Source organism: Crocuta crocuta, unplaced genomic scaffold (genome assembly GCF_008692635.1).
Source record: "Crocuta crocuta isolate KB4526 unplaced genomic scaffold, BGI_CrCroc_1.0 scaffold138, whole genome shotgun sequence".
NCBI classification, from domain to species: domain Eukaryota; kingdom Metazoa; phylum Chordata; class Mammalia; order Carnivora; family Hyaenidae; genus Crocuta; species Crocuta crocuta.
Window position 1 is genome coordinate 857,998 of NW_027532585.1, and position 14,990 is coordinate 872,987.

A 14,990-nucleotide genomic window follows, 5' to 3' on the forward strand; every position below is an offset into this window, starting at 1 on the left:
GTTTCCCTCTTAGCCTTGCAGCCCTGGGGGAGGGCGGGTGGGGGTGGCGTGGACAAAACTGCCGGAGCTTGGCGGAGGCGGCAGGTCATCAGCATACTTTTCAGACCGTGGCATAATTGTTTGGCTTCTGTGACTTTGTTCCCCCTGTTATTTTTTTGATGTTTATTTATTTTTGAGGTGGGGGGGCAGAAAAAGAGGGAGACACAGAATCCGAAGCAGACTCGAGGCTCTGAGCTGTCAGCACAGAGCCCGACGCGGGACTCGAACTTACAAACCGTGAGATCGTGACCTGAGCCGAAGTCGGACGCTTAACCGACTGAGCCACCCAGGCGTTCTCCCGGAAATATTTTTTGAAACCCTACTATGTGCTAAGTTCTGTGGGGAAAAAAAGGCAACCCAACAACAGCCTCAAGTCCTGTTGAATGTGGGGGGGGGGATAGATCTTTGTCAAATAACCCAAAACCAGGCCCCATCCAATCCTGGGTGCAGGTGCTTTGGAGAAGAAGCACGGCAGGTCTCAGGGATTCAGGAACCCTGAGGAAGCCAGGGTGAGGCTTGTAGGAGGCAGGAGAAGTAGGCTAGGTCAGGCGGGGGACCTGTGGGCTCCCTTGAGGACTTTCTGGGCACTCCCAACTATGTGGCTCCCCGAGGCTGCGCTTCTCAAGGAGGTGAGCACCCACCTTGATTCTTCAGCAGATCGTTGCCTTCCCACCCCCCCCATCGGCCTCAGTCACTACCAGCCTCCTGTGCCGGCCAGCTCATTCCCTGCCCAGTTTGGGGATTATCCAGGGCTTGGCCCCTCCGCCGTCCACCGTCAGTTTCCACCTGTTGCCGAAAGGGGCCCACCTTCATAGGTAGGGCCTGTGAACAGGTGGTCAGGGGTAGCTCTCAGCCACCTACCTCCTTGACAAGTCTCTTTCCTGGAGCTGCAGTTTCTTACCAGGCTAACATGGAGGCAGGGAGGCCGGGTGGAGGGCAGGGGAGCCCGGTGGAGCTGGCCTGGGTAGTGAACACTGATGGGGCCTCACCCGCCGACCTGGGCATTTACATAAGGCTCCCTCCTCTCCCCAGAGCAGGGCGGGGCACAGTCTGCTGTAAATAGGGCAGGTGAGGCCAAGATGCTTGGGGGCCCCCTCCTGAGATGAGCTTGCTCTGATGGGTTTTGAAAGGGGCTGGGCTCTGTGTGGAGAAGTGGAAACTCTTCAAAGTTTGCTTTCCAAAAGGTCTGCCCTCTATGCAGAGCCACGGCGGAGGGCCTAGGAGAGAGGGAGCCCTGGCTGCAACCTTCCAGGTTTAGAATCTTCCCGATCGAACATGGTTTCAGCCCTGGGGTACAGGATTCCCCATGAGGGACTTTTTCTTTTTTTCTGTAAACCACTGGAGAAAAGCGATCCCGTGGTGAGGGGCGAGCGCCAGCTGGGGACGGGGCCCCACCCGCCGCCGAGGCTCCCTGCCCCTGCTGACTTTAGGGGAAACCCCTCCAAGAGGTCATTCCGCCCCAGCTGCTTGCTAAAGACCCCTCGGGCTACGAATCTGTGCCTTCAGCCCAAACAGGGTTTCTGCACCAGGCTGGCCCGAACTTGCTGAGGCCGGAGTTGCCAGATCAAACCATTCAAATGAGGAGGGCCATCTGTTTCCCCGTTTCCAGCTGCTAGCCCTTCATTTGTAAATGGCCGGGATGCTGCTGGGTAGTGGGGGGCCCGGTCCTGGGACACAGCTGCGGACTCTGAACAAGTGTTGGAACTGGGGTCCTGCTGCGAGGAGAAAGGTCCAGCCCTTTAAGTAAACTTGCTCCGAGGGGCAGGACTTGAAGAGCAGGCGTGCCCTTGTCCTCAGGGACTAGCTCTTACCCCGCCCCCTTTTCCTTTTCTTTTGTCCCTGGGGCGCTTTAAAAATACTCACTTATTCCCAAAGTACTTCCCGAGGGCAGGGCTGGGTGGGGGGAATGTCACACAGGCTTGTGACACCATCTGACCTTTAGGGGACTTGCAGGGTACACGTACCCACTTACATGTTCTGTGGACTGTTTGTCTCTGTCTGTCGGGCGGGGGCTGGTGAACTGGTCCTGGAAGCAGGTTCCAGGAGCCAGGGGTAACCCTAAGTGTGGAGCCGTGACCGTCCCTGAAAACTTGCTTCTGGAATGTAGTCGCAGTGCTGGCTTGGGGGCACGCTCTCTGGAAAGCAGGCCAATTACCCCTTTGCGGTAACAGGCTCCTGAAGCTTGGGTGCCCTGCAGGGCGCAGGTTGGGCCCCTTGCCAGAGGGGTTTGGTGTGCAGGGTTCCTCCTGGCATGCTGTGGGTTGTGACAAGGCATCTGGTCCAGGGAACTCCACTGGGGTGTCTGTGGCCTGCATGTAAATATCTGGTACCCCTGATTTGCTGGGTAGGTGAACAGTAGATGCTGTTTTAATAAGCCGAGACCTCTTCTCTCCCTAAAGTCATCACACAGGTGTCTTTGGCATGATAACAACTCCCCGTCCCAAGAACCTTGAATGTTTAGTTCCATTTGCGAACATTCCAGAAATCCACACTTAGGTAACTTACATAGATACGACCTGACAGATTTGTGCATTTGAAAGAAAACTTTGTTTTAAAGTCTGAGGAATGCAAATCAGCCTTCCCACGGGGGTGGGGAAAGCAATCTGCTGACCCCTAAGGATCCAGTGACAACCCACACACTGGAGCCCAGGCCCGCCCTGACAGGAGCCGGGGCGAGGGGTGCCTTTTTGTCAGATGTGCCCTCGCCACCCACTTTAGGGTTTACAAAGGCCTTCGCAGGCAGCCTCTTGGTTTGTCCTTGTGCTGACCTTGGCCAGCAGCAGGCTAGCCTGGGGGTGTTTCCCTGTTCTGTAAACTGGGACTCAGACTCCGAGATGGAAAGGGGCTGCCCAAGTTCATGTGGGTTCATCACTGCAGAACCAGCTCTCCAGCTCTCGTCCTTGAACCCTGGTGCTGAACTTCTCAGCGTGGGCTTTGGATCGGCAGCGTTCGCATTATCTGGGAGCTGGTGCGACGTTCAGAATCTTAGACCCTACTCCGCATCTACTGACTCTGAAACTTTGTAGCTGTGGTTTAATAGACTGTCCAAGTGGTCTTTATGCAGAATAAAGTCTGAGAAGCACTGTGCTGACCGCCCCCCACCCTAAAGAAGGTCAGTTGGAGATGGGGGTAGGTGGGGGAGGCTGACTCCATTTGGCTGTGTAGGTTGTAGGTGAATAAACAAAGGCTGCAGTGTCTTGGACATGAGAACAGTGTGGGCTGTGTTGACGGGAAGCAGGAATTTTCACGGAGGAGATGATACTTGAGCTGGGCTTTGAAGGCTGAATAGGAGTTTGCCGGGCAGAGTAGTGGGGCAGGGTATACAGGCAGAGGGAGCAGCGCCTGTGAGAACAGACAAGTCTAGGGCATGAGGGAGAAGGGGGAGGGGCTGTGGGGCCTGGAGCAAACTTAATGTGGGTAATATTCTTTGGGTTTTACCCTGCCAGAGTGCGGAGCGGTCATTCTCTTTTATTTATTTAATTGGTTAATTAAAGTAAAGGTCAGTTTTGGTTTTCGGAAGGCTGCCCCGGGGGGTCCGTGGTGGATACATGGGATGGGCTGGGGTGGTGGGTTGGGGGCATAGCAGAGGTCTTTTGGAGAGAAAGTAGGGACATGCAGGGGTGAGGTCTTGCCCTTGTTCTCTTTTCAGAGCTGTTTCAGAAAGAATTAACAGGAATGCAGATGTGGGGCCCATGGGATGGGGGAGGCAGGGGGAGAGGTGGGGCTTTAGGGCAGAGTTGGAGCTGAGTTGATGTTACCAGGTGACTGCATTCAGCCCGAGGCTGCTGGAGGGGAGGAGGAGGAAGGGCACTTGCCTGTTTTGGGGAGCGCCTGGATGTGCTCCCTCAGGCAGGTGCAGGGAGGAAGCTTCGAGCAGGGACTTGAGCGGCATGGAGGTGGAGTGGGTGGGAAAAGAACCGCAAGAGCCAGGGGTGGGATGCTGAGCCCAGGTGCCGATGGGGGGGAAGTCCAGAGGGGGTGTAGGTCCCAGAGAGGCAAGGCCTGCACCACAGCGCTCTGTTCTTACAGACACTCACCCAAGTTTGCAAGCAGAAGACAGCATGACACCAGGGATGGTTAACACTAAACTGTGTGTTGGGGGCTCTAGAGCTATACCAGAAGGTTCCCCTTTGTTTTCTTGCATCCCTGCCCTTCCCCGTTGAGAGCACCTAGTTGGGTGGCTTTTCTTTCCTGCTGAGTGAGTGGCGACTAAGCTAGGTGCTCTCTGTGCATGCTCGGTCTCTCTCTCTCTCATCAGTCCTGGATTGCAGGTGAAGAGACAGAAAGCGATCACAGTTTGTAAGCGGCAGAGTTGGAACTTAGGTCTGTTCTCAGTCTGTTCTTGCCATTTTTAAAAAAAAAAAAGTTTTTATTTTGAGAGAGAGGGAGGGAGGGAGGGAGCGGGGGAGGGGCAGAGAGAGAGGATCCAAAGTAGGCTCTGCACCTGCAGCCAGGAGCCTGATGGTGAGGCTCAAATTCCCCAACCCTGAGATCATGACCTGAGCTGAAACCAAGAGCGTTGGACACTTAACCGACAGAGCCACCCAGGCGCCCCTGTTCTCGCCTTGTTTTGAAGAGCCACCAGGCAGAGGACAGAGATGGGACTGGACCCTTAATGCTAGGGTACCAGGAAGAGCTCAGGGACCCGCTGTGGAACTTAAGCAGCCTCCTGTGAGGAAGGTGGCTCTGTCACCTTACATGAGGAAGAGGCCCGTGCTGGTGTCAGGACTCAGGAGAGACGAAAACATTTTGGGGGCAAATGAGGCGCTCAGACCTGGAGACGATGTGTCCACTGTGCAGGCGACCCCTCAGCAGGGTCACTCCTGATCTCACAGATTGTGTTGATAAAGGTCTGGCAAATCCCGTTCATCCCTTTACCTCCTTGTGAGGCCCTCCCCGCCGCCCTGCTCCCTTCCTGACGCAGGGAGTACAAAACCCTCGTGCTGGGAGGTGACCAGACGATGGAGCACATAGACTCCTCGTTGTACGTGCGGCAGGGGGAGCGGCTTTGACATAACTTGCAGCTCCACTGCCTGCTCCGTGGACACGACATAATCTGACGGCATGTTTGGGAAGTGCTTTGTGAACAGAGGCGCCGAGTTTGAAGTTCTCGGTCAAGCGGAGCTGCCGACACCCAGGGCCTTGCTGCAGGCGGCACGGGTTCAGTACCCGCATCCTGGGCTTCCAGTGGAGATTTTGCTCTCGTGAACACAAGAGTTCAATGCAGGTGTTGGGACCAGGGAGAAAAGACTTGCCTTTCCATGCCCCCCCCCCCCACCTCCCTTTTGGAGAACATGATTCACTGACTGCCTAAGACATCGGGATCCGAAGGAGAGATNCGGGACCAGGGAGAAAAGACTTGCCTTTCCATGCCCCCCCCACCTCCCTTTTGGAGAACATGATTCACTGACTGCCTAAGACATCGGGATCCGAAGGAGAGATGCTGACCGAACAGGGAGTGGACATTGCCACTTTGGGCCCAAATCTCAGGCGATCATGTTGACTCCTGCTTAAACGAGGGCATTCTGAGGCACGTCACGGTTTCCACATTTGTATTTTCTCCTGGGCAAGCACCGTCATTTCTTTGCAAACTTGGAAAGCTGTTCCCCACGTATCTCAAAGATAGACCTAAATTATGTGAGGGGTGTGCCTAAATGTATAATTTTTAACGGTTACCATATTGGAAACATATGCCATTATCCCATCTGATTGCGAGGAATGTGAGCCAGTCCAGAATTTCTGGAACAGGCAAGCTACTGTGGCAGAGGTGGCTATTAGTGGTTGTTACAGCCCCCGTGGAATGGACAGGGAGAGTTTTAAGTGCTGACGTGTGTCCAAAAGACACCCCACCAGTTGGTTGGGAAGAAAACTGTGGCCTCTCTGCCTGTTTACGTATCCGTGTTTCATTGCTTTGACTTCTCTGTGTCCCGCGTTTTTATGTTGGCTGTATTTCTCGAGGTAGAGAACTTTCATCTTTATATTGTGCAGAGTATTTGTCTCTCCCTCCTGCCTCTTAAAGAACAAGTAGTACCTATGCCTTATAAGGCCTCCGTTTGATGACAGGACTTTTGTCTTCTGCAAGTCTGTTCTTGCAGAGGGGAAGCTTTGAGGTGTCTGAGCTGAAATAGCCAGGTCTTTGCCGCCCCAGCCTTCGCTGTCTGTGTGGCTGCAGAGCTCCCCAGGGGAGAGCGATCATTTCTGACGTATGGTGGGGGACCCCGGCACCTTCATGTCTTTCTGTTGGTAAGATTCGGTGCCAGGTAGACTGATCTGGGCCCTCAGCCTCTCTGGGTTACTGGAAAGCTGTGCTGTAACGCCCAGTGTCTCCACTGCCCAGACTCTCCCTCAGTTCAAGCCTGTAAAAATGCGTCAGCAGAGCTGTGTAGATGAGGGGGTTTTGTATTCCATTCCCACGGACAGAAACTTGGGGATCGGCCCATTAAAGCTTCTAACTGGACCGTGGCGTGGCCGCGGCAGGCCATCTGAAAGCCCAGGAGGGTGAGTCGAGGCTCACCGGGAACAGACGGGATCAGCCGCCACTTACCACCGCGTGTCTCGTGCGCTCTGACATTGCGGTGACATTTGCAGCCTTATTCTGTGTGCTGCTCTGTCAGGACATTGGCAGCCCCACAGCAGTGATGTTTGTTCTCTCGTGCAGGGTGGTGGAGGGAGGGCACCAGGAAACCCAAGGCTGGTGTACTGCCCCGCTCCCAGGGCTGGCCTGAAGGTTCCCGTGGGAGCCCCGAGCTGTGCCCAGAGGCGCACGTTTGTCCCCGCAGCCCACACCCAGCCACCCGCCCGGCCTCTGCTCCAGCTCCTCGCTCTGGGGGGTGGGGTGGGGTGGGGGGAAAACGATCTGCTTCCCGAGTTCTCTCTCTTTCTCCCTTTCTGACCCTTTCCGGAGGAATGTGTTTGGGGCTTGGATGCCCCTGACTTTCTGAACGGGAGACACGTCGGGGCCACCCCCCACCCCTGCATCCTCGAAGCTGGGGTCCCTGTCTCTTAGCTGCGATCATCTTGATGTTTGAAAAGACCCCATCCCGAGGAACCCCCAGAAAAAGCTTCCCTTGTGACATGTGACGTCGTCACCCCGCCGGCATTCGCCACTTTGTTGGCCCCGAACCGTGTAAATCTGCCGTCCACCCTCCAGCCGGCGATTGGACGGGGCGAGGCGCGGGCTTCCCATCTGTTCCCTGTTTGCATTTGGGCGCCATTTCAAAACCCACACGGGAAAGTTTATAGGCAAACATTATAAAAAGTGACAGTCTGAAGTGCTGTGATGGCTGGTTTGGCAACATAAAGCGTTACCTGAAATAGCTTACTGTTCCAAACTCCCTCCCTGCTTCAGCTGTCCTGAGCCGGTCCGGCTGGTGACATGGGGGAGGGACCCAGGGACGTGTGCCGTGAGGTCGCATAAGTCACGGCCTTTTTGGACTTTGACAGGATGTCCCCTCCCCAGGCTCTCGGCGCACACGGCCAGGATTCGCTTCCCTGAGCTTGTTTACCCAGAGGTAAACCTGCGGATTGCAGCCAGTGACATTGGTGTGATGTCACTCTGAGAAGTCATGACTCCTGCCCTCACCTGCTGAGGGCTGGCCCCCCATCCTCAGTGCTTTTCTCTTTCCAGATGAGGCCCCTCTGCTCCCCAGGAGTGAGGGCACTAAGCCTCCCCAGGGGGAGGGAAGGGATCGCACACACTGCATGCGGGGACGGGCTACAGGAGTGCCCACTCTCCCGTTCTTTACTATCCACGTAGTCACTTGGATATTGAGAAAAAAGCAGTGTGATCACTCGCTGCTGGCTCTTCTCAGCGCTTGAAACTTCTGGGGAGCAAGTTGAAGTTGACGCACCCACCGTGTGCACATGGCGCGCAGAAACCAGCACGGCGAGCCCTCGAGGGGCGGGGTCCCCTGCTCTGCCTGTCTGCTCAGCTGTCTCAGGTCCCCTTGAACATGTCCTTCACTGGCGTGTGGTGTTTTTTCACTTTGAGTTAACGTTATGAAAGATAGATGGAATTTTGTGTCTGTCTGTGGACGTCTTTGAGAGAATATCTGGTGTGGAGCAGAGTGGCTTCTGGAACCTTCCCCTGTTGTGTTTTGGCAAGATCAGAGGAGGGACAAGGTTGGCCTGTGCGTTCCACGTGGATTTCTCCCCCACTCTGCGTAAGAAAGGTTAAAAGTAAGCTGTAGTGTTGGGAAAAAAAAATCCAGGAAACGTTAAAATGACTATAAAAGGTATTGTTTGAATCTCCCGGGGAATACTTTGCCCTGTGTCAACTGTCCTGCTTTACAGAGGAGGCTNCAGATCCTCCTGGCTCCCCACCGGACGGTGTGAGGGAGATGCCCGTGCAGGTGTGCGTGGCGCTCTCGCCGAGCGGCTTTGCAGGGCACCTGCGGCTTTCAGGCACAGGAGAGAAACCCCGGCCGGGCGTGGCCTCCTGGGGGTGGGTGGGGACAGAGTGGCCTCCTGAGCCAGCCGCTTGGGTTTCAGGCCAAGAGCCCATGTCCTTGGCACCTTGTCCCGAGCTGTGTTTGAGGCAGGAACCCACAAGCAGGGCGGGGGTGCTCCTGGGTGGGGTGGCAGGGGGCCGGCGTGGCCGCCCTCTCCCCCCTCCTCACCTCCCACTTGCTGCCCCCCAACTGTCTTCCTTCTCTTGGTACTGTGTCTCCCCAAACTCTTCCTCCGTCCTTTTCCTTTTTAAAAAGAAATTTTTAATGCATGTTTGTTTGTTTATTGGGAGGCTGCAAGCAGGGGAGGGGCGGAGAGAGGGCGACAGAGGCTCTGAAGCGGGCTCTGTGCTGACAGCAGTGAGCCCAGTGGCGGGGCTCGAACCCCCGAACCGCGAGATCACGACCTGAGCTAAAGTCAGACGCTCAACCGACTGAGCCACCCAGTTGCCCCTGTGTATTTATTTTTGAGAGAGAGAGAGCACATGAGCGTGAGAGCACAGAGGAGCAGGGGAGGGGCAGAGAGAGCGAGAGAGAGAGAATCCCAATCAGGCTCCATGCTGTCATGCCTGTTCCAGCCTCACATGGGGCTCGAACTCTCAAACTGTGAGATGATGACCTGAGCTGAAATCAAGAGGTAGATGCTTAACTCACTGAGCCACCCAGGCGCCTCCAATCCTTTTCCTTCACCCATTCACCCTTCTCCCCAAGCCGTGTGTACCGTCCTGGTGTGAACACTGGTATTGGGGGGTAATAGCTTCATACCACAAACCCCCAGTGAGCTTTCCCTGAACTGATCCCTCGGGTGAGGGAGGAGCACGTGCTTTCCGCGTGTACATGCGGCAGGTATGGCTTCCCTCTCACTTGAAGTCAGGTGGCTTAATTGTAATGGACGAACACCATTAGTAACGGGGTTACTTTACTCTCCTTGAAGCTTCTCCTCTCACTGGAAAACTGAGTGACAGTTTTGACCTGGTTTTACCGGAGAGAAGAACCACTTTGAGTAGAAGTCCCCTTGCGGGCCCAGTGAGATCAGAGCCTGTCTGTAACATTGACCTTGAGTCGGAGACTCGGTGTGTCTGTGGAGATGCTGATCCGGATGCCCCCTGAGTATCCTCTAAAGTTAGCGGTGCTGGAGGCACGGTGAGCATGGTCAGCCTCCAAGCAGCAGTGACGGTCACGGGCCCGACAGGTTACAGATCGGAAGCCGAGGTTCCCGTTGGTTGGCAATAAATAGCATTCTTGCTCTTCAGTGGGTGAGGGGCTGGGGGTAGAGGAATGGAGTAGGGTTGGGCCTCAGGGCTCCTTCCGCTTCTTGCTCCGGAAGCCACGAGTGTCATCAGCGCCTGTGTGTCCAGCCCCAGGCAAGACGCGGTCCCTGCCCTTGAGGTCTCCATGTGTCACGTTCTTCCTTTACAACCGGCAGGAAGCGTGGGGTCTTTGCTACGTTGGTCCAGGCAGCCCTGGCTTCAGCGCGACTCCCTGGTTTACCTGTTTCAGGTGGAGCAAAGAATTCTCGGTGAAAATGCTTTCCTTTAAAAACAGGGAAATCGTGGGGCGCCTGGGTGGCTCAGTCGGTTAAGCGACCGACTTTGGCTCAGGTCATGATCTCGTGGTGTGTGGGTTTGAGTCCCACATCGGGCTCTGTGCTGACAGCTCAGAGCCTGGAGCCTGCTTCAGATTCTGTGTCTCTGTCTCTCTGTCTCTCTCTCTCTGCCCCTCCCCTGCTTGTGCTCTGTCTCTTAAAAAAATGAATAAACGTTAAAAACAATTTTTTTAAAACAGGGAAGTCATAACTCAACCTTTGTCGGGAAAGAGAGGTTTCTGCATCATGATTGTAAGCATCTTGCTTATCTTCTTTTTTTTTTTTTTTTTTTAAAGCAGCGTCCACACATTCCCCTGCCTGTGTGATATAGGGATGTGGCTCTCCTGGTGTGAGGGGCCAGGGCAGAGGCTACTCTCTCCTTGAGAGAGCGAAGATTCGCACTTTAGGGTCCAGCCACCTCTGTGTCCTCTCTCGGTGACCAGTTCTGGCTCAGAGGAAAGCAGATTCTGATACATTCTTGGTGACTTGCTGATGATGCCATGTGGTCCTCATAAACATTGATTATTTTATGACCGAGGCTAATCCACTGTGAATTCGTTCTAACGCTGTGGGTGCCATTTCAGTAATTATTTGTTGGTTATACGGGACCCAAATGACCTCTGACCCTTGCTCTAACGAGCTGTGCAAGCCCTTGAGCCAGGTGTCTTGTGGGGCATTGTGAGTTCCAATGTGACTCCACGCTGCTGGAAAGGGGGCAAGGCCGGCGATTCGGGGCCACGCTGATTCCTTTTTCTCTTCTTTCCCTTCTTTCCCACATTTTCCCTCCTCTTCCCCTTTCTGCTCAGGCTTCCAGGTTCAGGATGTTTCTAGGAGTCCCTCCATTCAGGTGTATCAGGACCTCGGCAAGCTCAGGAGGCGTGGCCTAAGGAACCTTCCAGCTCAGGTCCTGGTGACACCTTTCAGACACCGCTTTGCCCTTCACCCTCCTCAGAGAAGCCTTCTCCGAACATCCCGTACCACGGGGGTTGGCACACTTTTTGTAAAGGGCGAGGCTTTGTGGGACATAGGGCTCAGCTGCGCCACAACAGAGGCCCCAGACAGCACTTAAGGAGCACACGTGGCTGTGTGCCAGGAATACCGTGTTTACAGAACCGGCCAATGGCTGGGTTCGGCCCGGGGGCCGGGGTTTGCCAGCCCCTCCCTGGGGAGAGCCCTCCCCCACTGACTGTTTGTGCCGCGCTCTTGCTGTATTTGGCTTCCTGCACTTCATATATTTTTTGTGGGCTTTCTGTTTATTGCCGGTCATCCCCACCGTAATTAAAGTTCCACCAGTGAGGCAGGGATTTTACTGTTCCCCGGGGCTCCCAGAGCATCTAGAATAAAGCGTGGCCCGTAGGAGATGTCTAGTAGATGTAGAATGTGAAAAGCAAAACTTAGTCGGGAAGTGTAACCTGCCTATGGATTGGGGTTTTGTGTGTTTGTTCATGTTAAGTTTGACTCTTATTTTCTTCTTCTTCTTTTTTTTTTTTTGTTGTTGTTGTCGTGGTTCTCTCTTTATGTCCTTTTCAACTTTATGTCATACTTTATGTCATAATTTATGTCAACTTTATGTCTCAACTTTATGTCCTTTTATGTCTGGGCTCTTCTTGGCAGGGACGCCTGTGGGGAGCCCTGGCCCTTCCAGGTCGGCTGTTGGTGGGTGGCGGTGAGGGTTTCTAGACCCAGATACACCCGGTCCTCACCGCTTCTTCAGCTGTGGGACTAAGGCACAGAGTGACTCTACTCCATTGTCCTGTGGGAGGTTTGTCCGGACGACACTCTCAAGGACAAAACAGTTGCCTCATGATGATGCCCAGATTTGGAGCCATCCCAGCGCTGGGAAGCTTGATGTTTCCTGGGCTTGGGACTCTGGGTACCATTCATAGTTCCCATGGTGAGGGATGAAAGCCCATTCATGGGTCCTTGTGGGTCCCGGCCAGCAGCTCCGGGTGCTCCCTTTGCAGCCCTGTGGCTCCCCCCTGGCTTGTACAGGTGGCCAGAGTCCCCTCCTGCTCCGAGGACTCGGGGACCGCAGTCATGTTCAGCACAGGGCCCTCCCAAGTGTGTGCCTTGGGGCGGGAGGGACACCCAAAGAGACCTGAGCCCTCCGTGTGCGTCGTGCTGGGAGACAGGACATTCCCTGGCAGCTGGCCAAGCGGACAGGTGAACCGAGAGCGGGAGGTGCGCTTCAGCCCCAGGCCCCGGGGAAGGATGGCAAGCTCACATCCAGCTGGGTGACTTGGGCCTTAAAGGATGAGTTGGGTTAACAGGGAGGCGAGGGAGGGAGGAGCACCTCTAAAGGAGATAAACGCCGAGGCCCCGCGGAGGCCGGTTCGCAGGACGTGTGTGGGCGCTGGCGGGCAGAGAGGGCCACAGCTGGGAATGTCAGGGTCAGGTGCCCAGCTGCTTCGTTTCCAGATCCGTCTAGGCGCAATGTGGAAACCTCGTCTTGGCTTTCTGGGGCATTTTGTTCTTTTTGGTTGTTAAGAAAAACAGCGTGTTCCAGCTTAGGCAGCACAGCCGTCAGTCTCCAGGCCAGCAAAGTGATCTGGGCCTGAGAGCTTTGTCAAGGACCCATGAGCGTCCCTTGAGTTTGGGCATTTCATTTTAGGAAGCTTGGCATTGTGACAACAGGCAACATCTAGCACAAATGTGTGTGTGTGTGTGCGCGCGCGCATGTATGGGTTTGTGGGTGTAGACACACAGCCGTGCAGTCGGATTGAACAAAAAAATTACAAAACGCACGTCCTTATGAATAAACGCCACAGGAGTAGAATTTCCCACGGGTGACACTGGCGAGCAGGCTTCAGGTTGGTAATAGACTGCAGAGATTTCCTACATTTTTCTTCCATGCTGGGGTTTGGGTGTGTGTGTACAGCTTGTGGAGACGAAGTGGGGTCGCTTCTATTGGGCTCTCGCTCTGGTCGATGTCTCCGCCACTCCGTCTGCTCTGTGCTCGGCTTCCTGGGTGCAGGCGGACGCCAACGCCTGCTGGGGCCACTTGCAGACCAAGAACCGCCTCTCCTAGGAAAAAACGGGCCGCTACTGACCTTTGTTGGACGTTCTCTCCTTTTCCTTCTTCCCATCTGTCTCCATCTTCTCTCTCCCGCCTTTCTGCAGAGCCGCCAACCAAATACCAAATCTCCCAACCTGAAGTTTACGTGGCCGCGCCCGGGGAGTCGCTAGAATTGCGCTGTCCGTTGAGAGATGCCACCATGATCAGTTGGACTAAGGATGGGGTACACTTGGGGCCCAACAATAGGACAGTGCTTATTGGGGAGTACTTGCACATAAAAGGTGCCACGCCTAGAGACTCCGGCCTCTATGCTTGCACGGCGGCTAGGCCGGTAGACAGCGAGGCTGTCTACTTCATGGTCAATGTCACAGGTGAGTCGGCCTGCGAGCCCTCTGCTCTCTCTTCTCTGTAGCTGTTTTCTGGGTGAAATTGTACCGGACAAGGGAACTCCTAGTGGGATCTGCTAATTGGATGCCACGCACAGCGCTCCCCAGTTTGTTATTGATCTGATTTTGAAGTTCTTCCGCAGGACCAGTGCTGCCAGAGAGGCTGGTCGTTAACAATGACACGATTCTCATGTGCAAAGGAGCATTTTTCTTTTAAGACAGCATGCTTTTATAGAAGTAGAAAACACATCCCCTTGATCCCCCAAACTGCTGGCATCCTTGGCAGTTAGAATATACGATTGCAATTTGATGTGGAAGATCTCGGATTCCTTTTATTAAAACTCGAGTTCCTCTCCTTGATTTTTCTTCCACACAGTGAGGGGGAAAGTTTAAAGATTTGCTTTCAGAAGCGTGTAAATGGATGGAAGGCCACACAGGGGCTAAGTTTTGCTGGGGACTAATTCCCTTCTTGAAGGGGATTCTGACAACTGAAAGGTGGTGTTGGAAAGAATCTTTGGATAACCACACAATCAGTAAATTTGTTGGGAACTTGAATACTGTTTGAAGCTTCAAATCCAGTTTTAATATATCCAGCTTGACAGTATGTTTAAAAAATGCGAGAGCAGAAAGCATTGGGAATCCTAATCCAGACCAACTGTCCTCGTGGAGAGAAAATTTAAGCCATTAAAGCCATCTTCACTAAAACACGATCTCAGACTTTTCGCGGGGGCTCCTGGGTTGTGGCATTCCCTATCCAGAAGGACTAAGTTGTACGTGATGACAGCCTTTTGCTTTGCAAAAACACAACCACGGATATATTCTTTTGAATACAGATGCCATCTCATCCGGAGATGATGAGGACGACACGGAAGGCTCCGAGGATTTTGTCAGTGAGACCAATAGCAACAAGAGTAAGTAGTGGCCATCTCGGAAGGTCCCCGAGAGAGCAGAGCCCGGTGGGAAGCCCGGACTTGCACCTGCCGTCTTGTCCGCTCTTCGGAACGCTGTGCCCTGCGGCCCTTGACTTTCCTCCGCTGTGTCCTCTCCTGACTTTCTGATCTGAGAATAAACCCGTATTCCTGTACACCCTTCTCTACTGTTTGTCCTTTCCTTATTGTGTCAGTCGTTACTCTCTCGAAAGCCATTACCAGTTTTCTTTCCTTGAATTTCTTTTTCTCTTTGGTTTCTCACTGTTCGGAGGTGTAATACGACCGGAAACACATACCACCCTGGTTTTTGGTAACCTTTGACGGTGCTTGGCTTCACTCCATGGTTCTCAGCTGAGGGGGATTGTCCTCCTTCTGACTCCCCTGGGGGACATTGGGCAACGTTTAGTGGTCTCATTTGGGGGGGTGTGGAATGCTATTGACATCCAGTGGGTGGAAGCCAGGGGTCCTGCTAATGAACATCCCACGATGTATAGGGCAGCCCTTAACAAAGAAGGATCCGGTCCAAAATATCAGCAGTGCTGAGGTTGAGAACTGTAGCATTTTTTTTTTTTTTTTTTTTTTTTTTTC

The 14,990-nt window shown here is 54.0% G+C and overlaps 1 protein-coding gene across 1 annotated transcript in view; it reads left to right on the forward strand.

The window, feature by feature from the left end:
- FGFR2 (fibroblast growth factor receptor 2) overlaps window positions 1-14,990 on the forward strand; it is a 104,797-nt gene that overhangs the window by 12,426 nt on the left and 77,381 nt on the right. The window contains exons 3-4 of the mRNA XM_077779456.1: window positions 13,192-13,458; window positions 14,307-14,384. Of these exons, the coding sequence (XP_077635582.1) occupies window positions 13,192-13,458; window positions 14,307-14,384 (345 nt within the window). The remainder of the gene's footprint in view (window positions 1-13,191; window positions 13,459-14,306; window positions 14,385-14,990) is intronic.